Genomic DNA, 13,765 nt, shown 5'->3' with positions numbered 1-13,765 from the left:
ATCTGACCCTGTTTCTTGAGATAGGACCCCAATTGTATACATTTGCCACGCACCATGCATTTATGGGCTTCCCAAGTAGTAAGGCTAGAAACCTCAGGGAGACGTTGGTTTCAATATACATATCTATGGTGTCTTCTATTTGAGATTTGCAGTAGGGGTCATAGAGGAGCGACTCATTGAATCTCCAGGAACGGAAAGAGGGACAGGAGGATCCCAACGTCAGATCTAAATGGATTGGCACATGGTCTGACCAGGTCGTTAAGCCTATAGATGCATTATGTACGAACTGAAGGTGGCTATGGTCTGTCAGGATATAGTCAATCCTGGAATAGGAACGATGAGGGACAGAGTAATGTGTAAAGTCTCGGTCAGTTGGATGTAGTATTCTCCAAATGTTGGACAGCTGGTGAGTGTGCAACAGGCGCCTCAGTCGTCTCGACTGACGGGTCGAAATGGAGGAAGAGCCAGAGGAGACATCTAGTTGAATGTCGAGTGTCCAATTAAAATACCCCCACTATTAAAACACCCTGTTTGAGTGAGTCGATTCTATCAAGGATCCGTTCCAAAAACATCAGCCGCCCTATGTTGGGGGCATAGATATTGACAATGGTAAAAGTGATGTTGAATATGGTGCAAATTAATAAAAGGCACCTCCCCCTCTCCAAACAGTGGACTGAGTTTACAGAAACGGGCAGGTGAGCAGCAGACAGTGTTGCCGCCCCCTTAGACTTAGATAGAGGGTAGTTACTGTAATAGGCAGAAGGAAAAAATCTATTTTTAAATTGAGGTGGGGATGGGGAGTGGCAAAAGTGCGTCTCCTGGACAAGTACTATATCTGCCTTGTCAGCTCGGAAGGAGTGGAGGGCTTGGGATTGTTTTTCGGGGACGTTAAGACCGCTTGCATTAAGTGAGATTAATCAAAAGTGTGTGCGCCATAGGGGCAACCTATTGGCAAAATTGAGCAATGATAAGGATCGGATCAGTGGGGCAGACAGGGGAAGAGGGGTAAAAAGCCAGGAGGAGAAAAAGGGAAAGAACAGACAGACCGAGAAAAAAAGAAAACACAGAATAATAGAACCAAAAGAGAAACATGGAAGCCTTGAAGTCAAGGCAGAAAAAACCCCGCCTCTGGACAAAAAGGGAATCAATAAAGTTCCCATGTCATGGAGATCAAAAATGTGGCGGCGGAGGGCACACTAGGGGAACGTGCACCCCGACCCGCTCAAGTGTTGGTGGCTAAGCAGAGAAAATAAAACAGCATGTAATGAATAACAATAATAAAAGTTTGTAGACAATCACCACCCTCCATAAAACCTATATTAAACTAAATACAACATAATCAACACATCAAGGGCAGAGAAATAAAAAAGAAAATAAAAAACCCTAACCAATCACAGTGGATAAAGGATCCCACTGATGGCAAGGAGTAACAGTGAACAGGAAACCGCAAAAAAGTAAGTTGCCGTCGAGCGGCAAACTCAAGCAGGATTCACAGTACCAAAAAAGAAAACATGTAGAAGTAAACACTGTATATAACAACATGGAAACAGGCACAGAGGAAAAAACATCTCGTGTAAATCTTAAGGCTAGACAGTAGACGGGATGACCATCTTAGAAGGGGTGCAGTATGGTATGCCGGCGGCCGGGCTCCCGGCGACCAGCATACCGGCGCCGGGAGCCCGACCGCCGGCATACCGACAGCGTGGTGAGCGCAAAGGAGCCCCTTGTGGGCACGGTGGCGTGCTATGCGCGCCACGCTATTTATTCTCCCTCCAGGCGGGTCGTGGACCCCCACGACGGAGAATATCTGTCGGTATGCCGGGTGTCGGGATTCCGGCGCCGGTATATTGTGCGCTGGGATCCCGGCATTCGGCATACAGAAGACCACCCCTTAGAAAAACATGTGATGAAGTCCTGAACCGGGCGAACAAGCCCGTGCATGAGAACAAGGGTAAGGTGAGGATAACAGCCAGAGTCCGTCAAGGTGGATCGTAGGCCCGGGTGGATTCTTCAGTGCAGGACTTCTTTTTAGCGTATGAAACCTGTTGCCATCTAGGTTTTTTAGCAGAGGAAGGGGCAGGAGGAGCCGGATCAGGCAAGTGGAATGCTTGCCAATCGGGGAGGGCAATGGCCTCTAGACCGAGCGTGGAGCAGAAGGCAGGGAGATCTGCTGGGATTGAAGAGACAGAAACTTGCCAGCATGCGTGACTTGGATGGAGAATGGAAAGCCCCATCTGTATTTCAAATCAGCTTTGCGTAACGCTTCCGTTAGGGGCTTCACCAGTCTCCGCTGCTGAAGTGTTCTCCACGAAAAATCTTGAAATATCTGTATTCGGACTCCATTGAACTCAACTCCCTCCAACTCCTGAACCTTGCAAAGGATTGCCTCCCTTTGCGAGAAGTAGTGGAGCCTACAAATGACATTCCTTGGCCGATAAGAAGCAGACCCTTTTGGTCGGAGTGACCTATGAGCTCGGTCAAAAATGATGGGGTAATATGGGTCAAGACTCAGAAGTTCTCCAAATATTTTGTTGAGCGCATCAATGAGACCCGTCGGGGGAACCGATTCAGGGAGACCACGGACCCGGATGTTGTTAAGACGCCCTCTGTTGTCCAAATCTTCCAATTTACTTTGGATAACCGACATATTCGAAGCCTGTTGAGAGATGACTTTGTGGAGGTGTGCGATTTGGTCGTCAATGGACTCCTTCTCCTCCTCCAATATCACCACTCTGGACCCCAAGTGTTTAATATCTGATTGTACTGAGGTGATCTGGGTCTGAAGCGAATCCTGCAGGCGAGACTCGAGCGGCTGCATATCCTGCTTGGTGGGTAAAGAGCGGACATGTGTCCAGATTTCTCCAATTTCACTGCATAGTTGGGACATTTGAGTCTGGAGGTCCCCAGAAGGAGGAGAGTGAGCCATTACAGGCGAGGGAGGCGTGTCAGTCTCCAAGGAGGAAGAAGAAGGGTCCCGGAGTTGCGTGGCAGAGACAAATGAGCGGAGTGTGGATCTAGGGGGAACAACACATTTAGGCTGTGTATCCCTTCCTTGCGAACTCCGCCTGCCCCTTCCCATTAGAAGAGCATAGAGGGTGGAGACATTTTGTTATTCAGCACCAAAACTTATATGAGGGGTCGAGGAACATAGCCCCCTGTCAGCGGCTCGGCATAGCAATCAAGATAGCCTCACATGAAGAACCTTGAACTTGGGGTGTCTCCGCACCGCCAGAATCACACAAGGCACTCCAGAGCAGAACAGTCCAGAGGGAGTGGAGGACACAAAAGCAAGGGGAGTTCTAAATAGACAGCACAGGGGGGGCCCCATTGGTGTATGGTGGTCAGGCCAGAGGACTTGTCTAAGTTTGGTGATGGTACCATGTACCTGGGCAGAGGGAAGCCAAATATATTGCTGCAATGAGCAGTCGTGCAGCTTGGGGGAAACAGGCGATTGCAGTAGGGAAACAGGCTGTGGCTGGAGATCCCCTAGTGTAGCGCTAGGACCAGCCTGCGGTGGCACTGACTCCCTCAGGGTATGCAGAGGGAAATTTGAGTTAGAAGCAATGCTATAAGGGGGGTCAGTGAGACACCATATAATAGCTCCTTTACAGTGTGTTTTTCCCAGTGGGCGTATGCTGAGCCCGCCTGCCTGTCTTCCCCCAGTGAGTCACAACAGAGGTGCGCACGCCTGTCCACAGAGAGGTGCCTCAGGGGGCAAGGGAAGGATGATGTACCTGGGGCCTCTGGAGAGTGCGACTCAGGGGAGGCGGTATGCGTTCTTTCCTGGTGCAGTTCCGCCAGTCACCTGCGGCGATCACCATTCAAGACGGCGGGCGTCAGTCCCCCCGGCCGTGCGGGTAGGCGGCGGAGTCAACAGGCGTCCCGGCAGGTATAAGAAGGCAGTGCGCATCAGGGAGGGCACGCTCCGGAGGGCAAAGCCACATCCATCAGCGGCGTCTCCTGCCGGGTGCTCGTCAGTCGGGGCCGGTGCTCCGGGACCGGACAGAAAATTTAGTCCCCGGCTTGGAAGAAAAGGGGTAGGCCGCAACCTGCAGAGAGGCAGGAGGCCTCTCCCGGCTCTGCGAGTCCTCACCCTGGCAGGGCAGTAGGTGCAGCTGGTATGTGGGGTACTTTTAGGGCATATTTAGTTATAGCAGGTGGGCTTATAGTGACCCAGGAGGCCTTTCCAGGTAGGAGCACCCACAAGGCTTGCCTAGTCCTGATGGCCGCCAAGCCACCCCCCGTGTTCTTGTGTTTTAATTTGTGGTGTAGTTTTGTTTGTTGAAATTGTTTGAAATATTTACATAATAATGTTTTTTTTCTATCCTCATGGTGTTCTACATTCAGATATGGATTATGATACTGAAGTGTTTTTTTAATTAGGCATATATATTTTTTTGGAACACATTGGATGTTGTTTACACACTTCTTTTTGTACTTTTTAAGATGCTGGTAGCCTCATATGTAGGATAACAAGCACAAAGGGAGAGAAAAGTTGCCTTGAAATGGTGCACAATATTTTATAAATAAAATTGAACTTTTAATATTAATATTAAAAAGAACTTGCGAAATATTAAAATAAAGACACACAAATGAAAGAATAGAAATAGAATATGTTTAAAAAAAAAAAAAGATTTTGGTCTCATATGTAGGATATGAAGCCGGCCAACCACAACCTGCCCCTCATCCTCGAAGGCAACGGAGGCGTGCAAGGCCTAGTATATTCCATACCCGTGTCACCCTTTTTGGTATGCCATATGATGAGGTGGTGCGGCGCTACAGGCTGCCCCCTCAGGTCATCCTAGAAACTCAATAATAGAGAGTGATCTAGATAGATCAATTTGGCATCCTACAGCAATACCAGCACTCACACAATTCCTTGCTGTGTTACATTTCTGCGCCACAGGTTCCTACCAGCACGTGGTTGGGGTGCTGGTAGAGTCTCACAGTCTGCCTTTTCCAAAATATTGCGGTGCGTAATAGCTGCTTTTTTCAGTCAAATTAAGCAGTTCATATCAATGCCATTGGATGTGAGGGCCCTAGCTGTGTTGAAGTGGCAATTCCAGGAAGGGGGTAGTCGCTTCCCACACATTACTGGGGGGGTTGTGGATGGGACACATGTTCCACTTGTGGCACCAAAACATAATGAAGAAATCTATAGGAGCAGGAAAATGTTCCACTCTCTGACTGTGATGGTTGTTTCTAGCCCATCCCTCCAGATCCTGTCCCTGAACGCCAAGTACCCAGGCAGTGCTCATGATGCCCACATCATCAGGCAATCAGGGATCTGGCAAAAATTAAGACTGATGGAAGGCCAAAACATGTGGCTATTGGGTGAGTTGTATTAGCATCATGGTTTTTTTTTTGTAACTTATGTTATGCTGGATATATTTGTTACTTATGATTGTATTGTGTTTTTACAGGAGATTGTGGATACCCTTGCACCCCTTGACTCATGACTTCTTACAGCACTCCCACACCAGGGTGACAAACGGCATTTAATTCCGTGCTTACAGCCACTAGGCAGCTGGTGGAGCGCACAATTGGTGTCCTGAAAGGATGTTTCCGTGTGCTCCACCACACTGTTGGCGACCTCATGTATTTGCCTGAAATGGTAAGTAAAATTGTGGTCCTGTGTGCAATCCTGCACAAAATTGTTGTAAGGAGGCGTGTGGAGCTACCTGATAATGGCCCTCATTCCGAGTTGTTCGCTAAGTTTTTCGTTCGCACAACCTATTAGTAAAGTTGCGTTAATGTAGTAAATTTGCGAACATCCGCCCCCAACGTATTTTTGCTCATTCGCACGCATTATTACACAAAGTGGGCGTACGCCAAATGACATCGCAGCAATGCGAAATCCTCGCAGCAATGCGAACCCATCGCATTAACACATACTTCTTCGTAAAAATACTAAGTTGTAGTAGATTTACACATTTTTCAGTTAAAGTGCTCACTTTTGCTGAGAAACGCAGCACAATTTGTTTTTATACTATTAAGTGGACTAACACCTTCCAATTAAAAGTCCACAAGCCCTCCTCAATAACAAATCCAATTAGTGAATGATTTGAAATGTTCATGATCAATTAAGTATTTGTTTAAATACCTGAAGTGCACTTTGTAGCCATAAAAGAGCCTCCTTTTATTTACATGTTTAATATAAATATAGATGTTTGCAATGTGCTTGGTCTAATGTGTTTTCTGAATTTATTAAAGTAGAGTTTTTGTATGTGAATGAAGGTGTTTGCATGTTTATTTAGCCAATAACATGTTTTATTTGGTGTTTTAAAATAACTTACGTTAGATGTTTGAAATGTTTAAGGTAAAAAATGTTTGTTCTGCAATCTGCTGTTCCTTTATTGCATTAATAAATAATAAAGAGCCGCTGAAGTATTTAAATTTAGTAGTTTATTTTTTTTTTTTACTGGAATAATGATAATATCCTTTTTTTTTTTTTTTTTTTTTAAATCAAAAAATTAACAAAATTTTTCCATTGCGTCCACAAGACCCAACAAGGCCTGGAGATGGAGCCTCATGTTGGAAACAATCTCCTGCAACGATGTGGGATCTCCAACGGCAACATCTGAAATTAAGAGATAACATAAACATTACTAACTTACTCACATTGCTTATTATCCAAGCAAGGCACAAAGCACACTTTAATGCAGGCAGGTCCAAACTGCATCCCTCAAGCTTGTGTGAAACTACATATACCAGCATGCGTTGACTCAGTTTTGGGGCCAGGGAATGCCAAACCTGTGTCAGGGCATGCTGGGATGTGTAGTTTCTCAACAGTTGCAGTTGCGCAGTTTGGACAGGCCTGCTTAATGGCAAAGTTGATACATCATGGCTGTTTTATGGTACAATCATTAGCAGAAAAACACACAAGCCTGCTCAGTCTTTTTTTGTTACTTATTACAGTTTTCTTGACCATGGGCTACATTTACTACTATGTGAGTTCATTTTAAGATGTAGCGTCGCCCATAGCAAACAAGCCAAAATAAGATTATTATCTTCTAGAAGTGGTTCCCCAATTGTAAAGATTAATTGTATTGGTTGTTATGGGCGACATCCCATGTTAAAGATAACTTCCATCTTCGTCACTGTTACACCATGTTGGCATTCATTCTCATCTTTTTTTTTTTTTTTTTTTTTTAAGGGGTTTGGTCCTGCCTCATCACACTGCATATCAACATCTTCAGAAGGCCAACATATCCTAGCATTCCCACACTCCCTGAAAGCTGCCCTTACTAAATAAGTGCAAACAGGTTTGACTTGAACAATTAGTCATTTTGTGAATGTAACTTTCACACCACAAATCAGTGTGTCATTAGGCTGCATAACAAAGTGAAGCATGTGATTTGTAAGTGCAAATATTAAGACTACACAGGCACAAGTGTAAAAGACCAACAACATACTAAACTCCACTCAGGTCTAACTGTTTACCAGAAAATGTAACACATATAAACCCTGTTGTCCTGGCAACCCTGGCTACCTAATGAGTGTCAACCTAGAGTGGACACACAAAACATTGCACACATACACACTGTACATATAATGACACTCACAAATATGTAAAGGCAACATGTACACCATGAAGAAAAACACAAATATTTGTCCTTGGCCCAAGAATTCAAACAGTACAACACTGCATGTTTTGTCATTGTAAGTGTAAGTGGGTAATCATTTGTAAAAAATTTTTAAAAAATTTACTTTCCACGGCAACATGAAGACTCCCTGAACTGTCTTCAGGGGCTTCCTCTGCCCATTCACTGGGTGGGGATGTTGGCTGGATGGGGGAAGGCGGCTGGATGGGGGAAGGAGGAGGGATTGGGGAAGGAGGAGGGATTGGGGAAGGAGGCTGGATGGGGGAAGGAGGCTGGATTTGGACTGCAATTTCAGAGGGGGGGTCTGATTGAGAGGGCGAGGGGGGCGGAGAGAAAGTTAATGCAATAGAGGGTGAGGGGGGTTGAGATGGTGATGTAGAAGTTGAAGGAGAAGGGGTATGGGAAGGAGGAGAAGGGGTCCCAGAAAGAGATGGAGAGGTGTGGTGAGAAGGGGAGTGGAAAGTGGAGTGGGCCAGGGAAGCTGAGGGGGACTGGAAAGCTGATGGGGACTGGGAAGATGAGGGGGACTGGGAAGATGAGGGGGACTGGGAAGCTGAGTGGGACTGGGAAGGGGAGGGGGACTGTGAAGGGGAGGGGGAGTGAGAAGGGGAGGGGGACTGGGAAGGGGAAGGGGGCGGAGAGTTGTGCCGTTGTTGTTGTCCTATAATGATATTATTGACAACATTTAGTTTACATGAGAAATTACATAGTAAACAATTTGAATTATCAATGTTCTGTTCCATGTAAAATTCAGTGTTTTTAAAAATTGAAAAGCAAACATGTTAAGATCCTCTTCATGTTGGCCACAGCAAACAAAATGAGTCCAAACTTTTACTTTGAAGCTCATTCCTTAATCTAGTCCATTGAGTCATAGTGATTGGTCTAGGCAACATCACCAGATCACTATTCAAGGCACCTTATTATATAGCCAGCACTGATCAAGTATTTGGGTACAGTTTCCTGGCTGGTTCTTATTTCTTGAAAACATGCACTTGTTTGGTGACAGTTTGCTACAGTCAGTACTGTTTGCCCTAACCACACACACTGTCCTATTTTCCAAAAAAGGACACTCAAGGTTGCAATTAGCCTACCACTTAGTGTAAATTGTGGGTAATTCCAAGGGGATTACAGCAGGAATATAGTTTGCAATTGGCCAAAACCATGTGCACTGCAGGGGAGGCAGATATAACATGTGCAGAGAGAGTTAGATTTGGGTGGCTTATTTTATTCTGTGCAGGGTAAATACAGGCTGCTTTATTTTAACACTGCAAATTATTTTGCAGATTGAACACACCCCACCCAAATCTTACTCTCTCTGCACATGTTACATATGCTTCCCCTGCAGTGCACATGGTTTAGCCCAATTGTTCACTAAATTCCTGCTGCAAACAACTTGGAATTTCCCCCATTAGCACAATTTATGCTAATAATCTTATGTAATGTAACTTACTTCGTGTATGCATAGTTCGGATTTGCTGGCGGATCTCCGCCAACAGATCGGGAGTCCTCCTGCGGAGATCACTCCACCTCCTCTCAAGTTGTATGATTGTCCGCCTGCTGCGGACGCGAGTCCGCAGCAGGCGGCGGACCTCCGCGTAGGCCTCGCGCTTCACCCGATTGGGGATGAAGCGCCCAACGCGGCCTACGCGGCGGTCCATCACCGCAACCAGCACGCGGAGCTCCCGCCTGGTGAACGGTGCTGCACGCATCATGGCAATGGCGTTTTCCTTATTTGGGCATATATTTATAGTGTCTGTTAGCATGTGATTGGTCCAAAATCTATGTTGTCATTTCTAATAACTTTATTGATCTTTGCAATGCTGTGAAGAGCAGAGTGTTATTTCGCACGAGCGGAAATACGCATTCGCAGAAGCAAATATTTATCATAAACAAAATTTAAAAAAAAACACAGACACAGAGACACAGTTTATTTAAAATTACTATACATATCTGTGTACTCACCACAGTTCGTGTGATCATTCAGCTGGACAGTCACAAAGTGGGAAACATTGAGTATCATTTGTTTGTGTGTTTGTTTACATAATCAGGATTTGAGGATATAAAACAAATAAGGACACTATTTAGCAACATTACATTATTTGGTTTTCTAACTAAACATTGTAAACTTAACGTGTTTGCGGAATTTGACGCAAACAAAAATTAGCCATTCCAACACAACAAAAGCCTTACACAATCACTTTACAATATCATACAAAATGTCATCATTGTTAAAAAAACATAAGCATACTGTGTTTTAAAATTTTTAAAACTAGAAAATATCAAAACACTATACCTGAAATATTCGGCAACAATCCTTGCCCTCACTTGGCTCCCCCTCCGTGTAACACTCCCCCCACCGAAGTGTCGAACAACCCCTGGCTCCTCATCAGGCAATTCCTCTGCCTGAGGAAGCTCTACACTACTCCTTACCGCGATATTATGTAGTATTGCGCACAGGACCACTATTTTACTTGCCATCTCCGGCGAATACATGATGTCGCCACCAGTGCGGTGGAGCACACGAAACCGCCCTTTAAGGACACCAATTGTGCGCTCCACCAGCTGCCTAGTGGCAGTAAGCGCGGAGTTAAATGCCATCTGTGGTCCTGGCCTGGGATTACGGTAAGGAGTCATGAGCCAGGGGGTGCAAGGATATCCACGGTCTCCTGTTGGAAGAAAAGCCAAAATTTTGAAATATTAAATTTGTCAAGTTACTTTTTTTAGAAAAAAATATTTGAGCAACAACTCACCGAATAACCACATGTCTGCTCGTTGACTTGATCTTAATCTCTGCCATATCCCTGATTGTCTAATGACATATGCATCATGTGAACTTCCAGTAAATTTTGCATTCAGGGAAAGGATCTGGAGGGATGGCCCACAAACAACCATTACATTCAGAGAATGAAACAGTTTCCTGTTTCTATAAATTTCTTCATTATGTCTTGGTGGCTGAATAGCAACATGTGTGCCATCCACAACCCCAATAACATGTGGGAAGCGACTACCACCTTCCTCAAATTGCCGCTTCACCACATCTAGGGCACCAACATCCAAAGGCATATCAATGAATTGCTTCACCCGCTTTAGGAAAGCCTGGCAGACACGCCGCAGGACCTTACTGAACTGGCCCTGCGACATGCCAACCAGGTCTCCCACAACATGCTGATATGAGGCTGTAGCCAAAAAATGTAACACTGCAAGGAATTGTGTCAATGGTGGTATTGCTGTAGGATACCGAATTTCAGACTCCAGATCACTCTCTATTATGGAGAGAGTGTCTAGGATTAGATGTGGTGGCAGCCTGTATCTACGCACCACCACATCATCTGGCATACCAAAAAGTAGGACACGGGTTCGGAAAATTGGTGGCCTAGCACGCCTCCGTTGCCTTGGTTGATGAGGAGCCGGCTGTGGTTGTGGGGCTGGCGGTTGGGGTGGGAGTGCTGGCGTGGGTTGGGGAGGTAGGGCTTCTGCAGCAATAAATATTGACATAACACACTTTTTTGAAAAAGAAAAAAAACGAGGTGAAAAATACAAAAACAACTTATAAAAAATATTCAAACAATAAATGTTGTAAAAAATGTTGGGGAAACTTACTGCAGGAGCGTACATTTTTTCTGTGTTGAATTCATGGCCAAAATGTGAAATTAATAAAAAGAAAAATAAAAAAAATATGTTATTTTTACAAATAAAAAAAAAACAAAATTAAACATTTCTGAGCATCAAATACATCACAAACACCAATTAAAAAAACAAAAAAAAAACAAAAAACATTTAGTAGCTAGTCCACGAAAGACAAACACTACTTTGCAGATCAATCCTGGGAAACAAAAATTCTATTTTAGACAAAATGGAAAACAAACAGAATCACCACACTTTTAAGAAACACAAACAGCAAACCAAAACACAGGCCAAGGGCACTTACCTGCTCCAAAAAAAAGAAAGACTTGGTGTTCAGTAGCACACCCAGAAAATAAATGAAACCAGGGATATTTCTCCCAAAAGCAAACACCTACAAGAGAACACAAATGACAGTCAAAAAACAGCATACAGACCATTAAAACTAAACAGGCGGGGGCGTGGTTTGGCTAGCAGAGACGGTGGCTGTGTTTCACCTCAGCTCCTCTGGTGAACACGATAAAACAGCCTTTATAACCCCTCTACCTATCCCAATTATAGCCAAAAGACAGCCCAGCAGACCCAGTTACCCGGCTGCCACAACCTGGGGAGTCCCGCGGAGTCGGGAAGTGCTTTTAAGCACTTTTGCGGACTGCGGCCTTCTCCCTGGACGGAAGCCGGGGCCTAGAGTTTACAGAGAAGCCCGGATTGCTCCAGCAAGAAGAGGTCCGTCGCTACGTGAGGGCGCCCGGCGGCTCCCACCACATCATCCGGACTCACCAAGCCTCGGCCGAGGAGTGGAGGACGGGTCCGGCATCCGGGGGTAAGTCCGCTCCACGCACGGAGCTCGGACTGTGACCGGAGTGACGATCCTCGACGGAAGGGACCCCCGCGATCCCGCGATTACATCTGCGGCCCTGCAGCGCAGCACTGTGCGCTCTCCCATACGGACAACCCGGCGGCCTCGCAGACGGCTGGCAGCACTCGCTCCCCTCCCCACCCCGCTGTTACAACCACGGCCCTGCAGTGCAGCACGGTGCGCTCGGCTCCACGGACCGCCCGGCGGCCTCACAGACGGCTGGCAGCACTCGCTCCCCCCTCACGTCTCACAGGTACCAGAGCTCTCCCCTCTCTCTTAACCCAGACACCTGAGGTAGAAGCCTTGGTGGGACTGTTACCATCCACATTCCCTCCACTTACCCCAGTGCCCACTCATACCCCACTAATATATACAGGTTGCGACCTATCCTTCCCTGTGAAGCCAGGGACTAGAGTGGAGACCCCCCTCCCGGAATAGCTCCGACACTTGGCTAAGTGATACACCCTTGTTGGAGACTTGCCCACAGCGAGAAACAGCGGCAGGGGAGGAGGGAGACCGCGGGATGCGGAGACACAGGCCCATCTGATTCACGCTACCGAGGCGCGACGGCGGTGACGGAGGCCCAAGACACCCGCGGACCAGACGGGGGCGACGGCTGGTAGGTCTCTTTGTTGGCCTGCCAGTCCCTCGTTCCCCGACGGCTCAGCGGCATTCACTGCACCTCTCCCGCCCACCGTGTCCCCGTCGAAGAGGCACATAGCTTGACCTTGGCACCCGAGGCCTCCACTCCCTGCATCCGCAGGCCGGGGTCTGAAGTTTAGAAGAAGCCCGACCGTGAGTTCCGGGATCGGAACGTGGACACGGCGGCCCACAAAATACTCGCCTGCAGTCGCCTCCTGCGGCCATAAGTCCCCTCCCCACTTGTAGCAGGCCTAACACCTACAGTTCGGATATTATACATATTGAGATCAGGGGGCTTAGGGCCTAAATTTCAGTGGCAGTGCCCTTTTGAGATCCATATCTTGAGCTGGAGCACCCTCTAGTGGCCTACCCATATACAGAGTTATACATAAGCCACTTAGATCTCCTCATACTTCTCTGATAGAATCTTCAAAGGAAGTGGGTCGCTCCCTGGGAGCCGGCAATGCAGGTGCCCTATATCTATCTCCACATTACCGAAGAAGCGGGATCTGAAGCCCACTACGTGCCTGCTACTGTAACAACGATCACCAATTAATGATGTGCTAGTGCCATTCCATTGGGAGTCATCATGCTATAGGCACTTCACAGCGCACCAAACAATGCTAACTCTATACTCATGATATTTTCTGCAATCAAGTATCCATCCAATCATTTATAAGCATGGTTAGATCCGGGAAAAAGAAGGGCAACACCGCACAACCTAAAGAGACCGCGACCCAACCGGGAATGAGATCGTTCCTGCAATCTACACCTGCAAGGCTATCCGGAAATCTCTCTCCCTCCAGCCCGTCTTCCTGTCACTCTGCTTCCTCTGCCTCCCCGTTAATGATGGAGCAGCCCACCTCACACACCCACAGCGACACCACTCTTCAAGATATCCTGCAATTTATGAAAACACTTCCTACTAAGAAGGACATCCAAGATACCATACGAAAAGAGCTGGCATCAATCAAACAAGACATCTCCCAGCTTTCTGATAGAGTTGACTCCCTGGAGGATCACAGAGCCTCCACTGTCA

At 46.6% G+C, this 13,765-nt stretch overlaps 1 protein-coding gene across 3 annotated transcripts; it reads right to left on the bottom strand.

Annotated features, from left to right (window-relative positions):
• Nucleotides 1–6,398: 6,398 nt before the first annotated feature.
• Nucleotides 6,399–11,222, bottom strand: LOC135003711 (putative nuclease HARBI1). 3 transcript variants are annotated; one of them, XM_063951757.1, is made up of 5 exons: nt 11,205–11,222; nt 10,355–10,469; nt 9,898–10,270; nt 9,567–9,588; nt 7,912–8,265 (listed from the first exon to the last, which is right to left on the bottom strand). In XM_063951757.1, the coding sequence occupies exons 1-4, from the start codon at nt 11,217–11,219 to the stop codon at nt 9,585–9,587; spliced, it is 507 nt and encodes a 168-aa protein (XP_063807827.1). In that variant the 5' UTR covers nt 11,220–11,222; the 3' UTR covers nt 7,912–8,265; nt 9,567–9,584. The 3 variants fall into 3 exon arrangements, 2 of the variants coding, with proteins under 2 accessions (XP_063807827.1, XP_063807826.1); XM_063951756.1 differs by having other exon boundaries at nt 10,355–11,105; nt 11,205–11,221; XR_010204661.1 differs by lacking the exons at nt 10,355–10,469; nt 11,205–11,222 and adding an exon at nt 6,399–6,580 and having other exon boundaries at nt 7,711–8,265; nt 9,898–10,291.
• Nucleotides 11,223–13,765: the final 2,543 nt, after the last annotated feature.

The sequence above is a fragment of the Pseudophryne corroboree genome, chromosome 2 (genome assembly GCF_028390025.1).
Source record: "Pseudophryne corroboree isolate aPseCor3 chromosome 2, aPseCor3.hap2, whole genome shotgun sequence".
In the NCBI taxonomy this organism is placed as follows: domain Eukaryota; kingdom Metazoa; phylum Chordata; class Amphibia; order Anura; family Myobatrachidae; genus Pseudophryne; species Pseudophryne corroboree.
The sequence above is the reverse complement of the archived record's forward strand: the minus strand, read 5'-3'. Positions and strand labels throughout refer to the sequence as shown.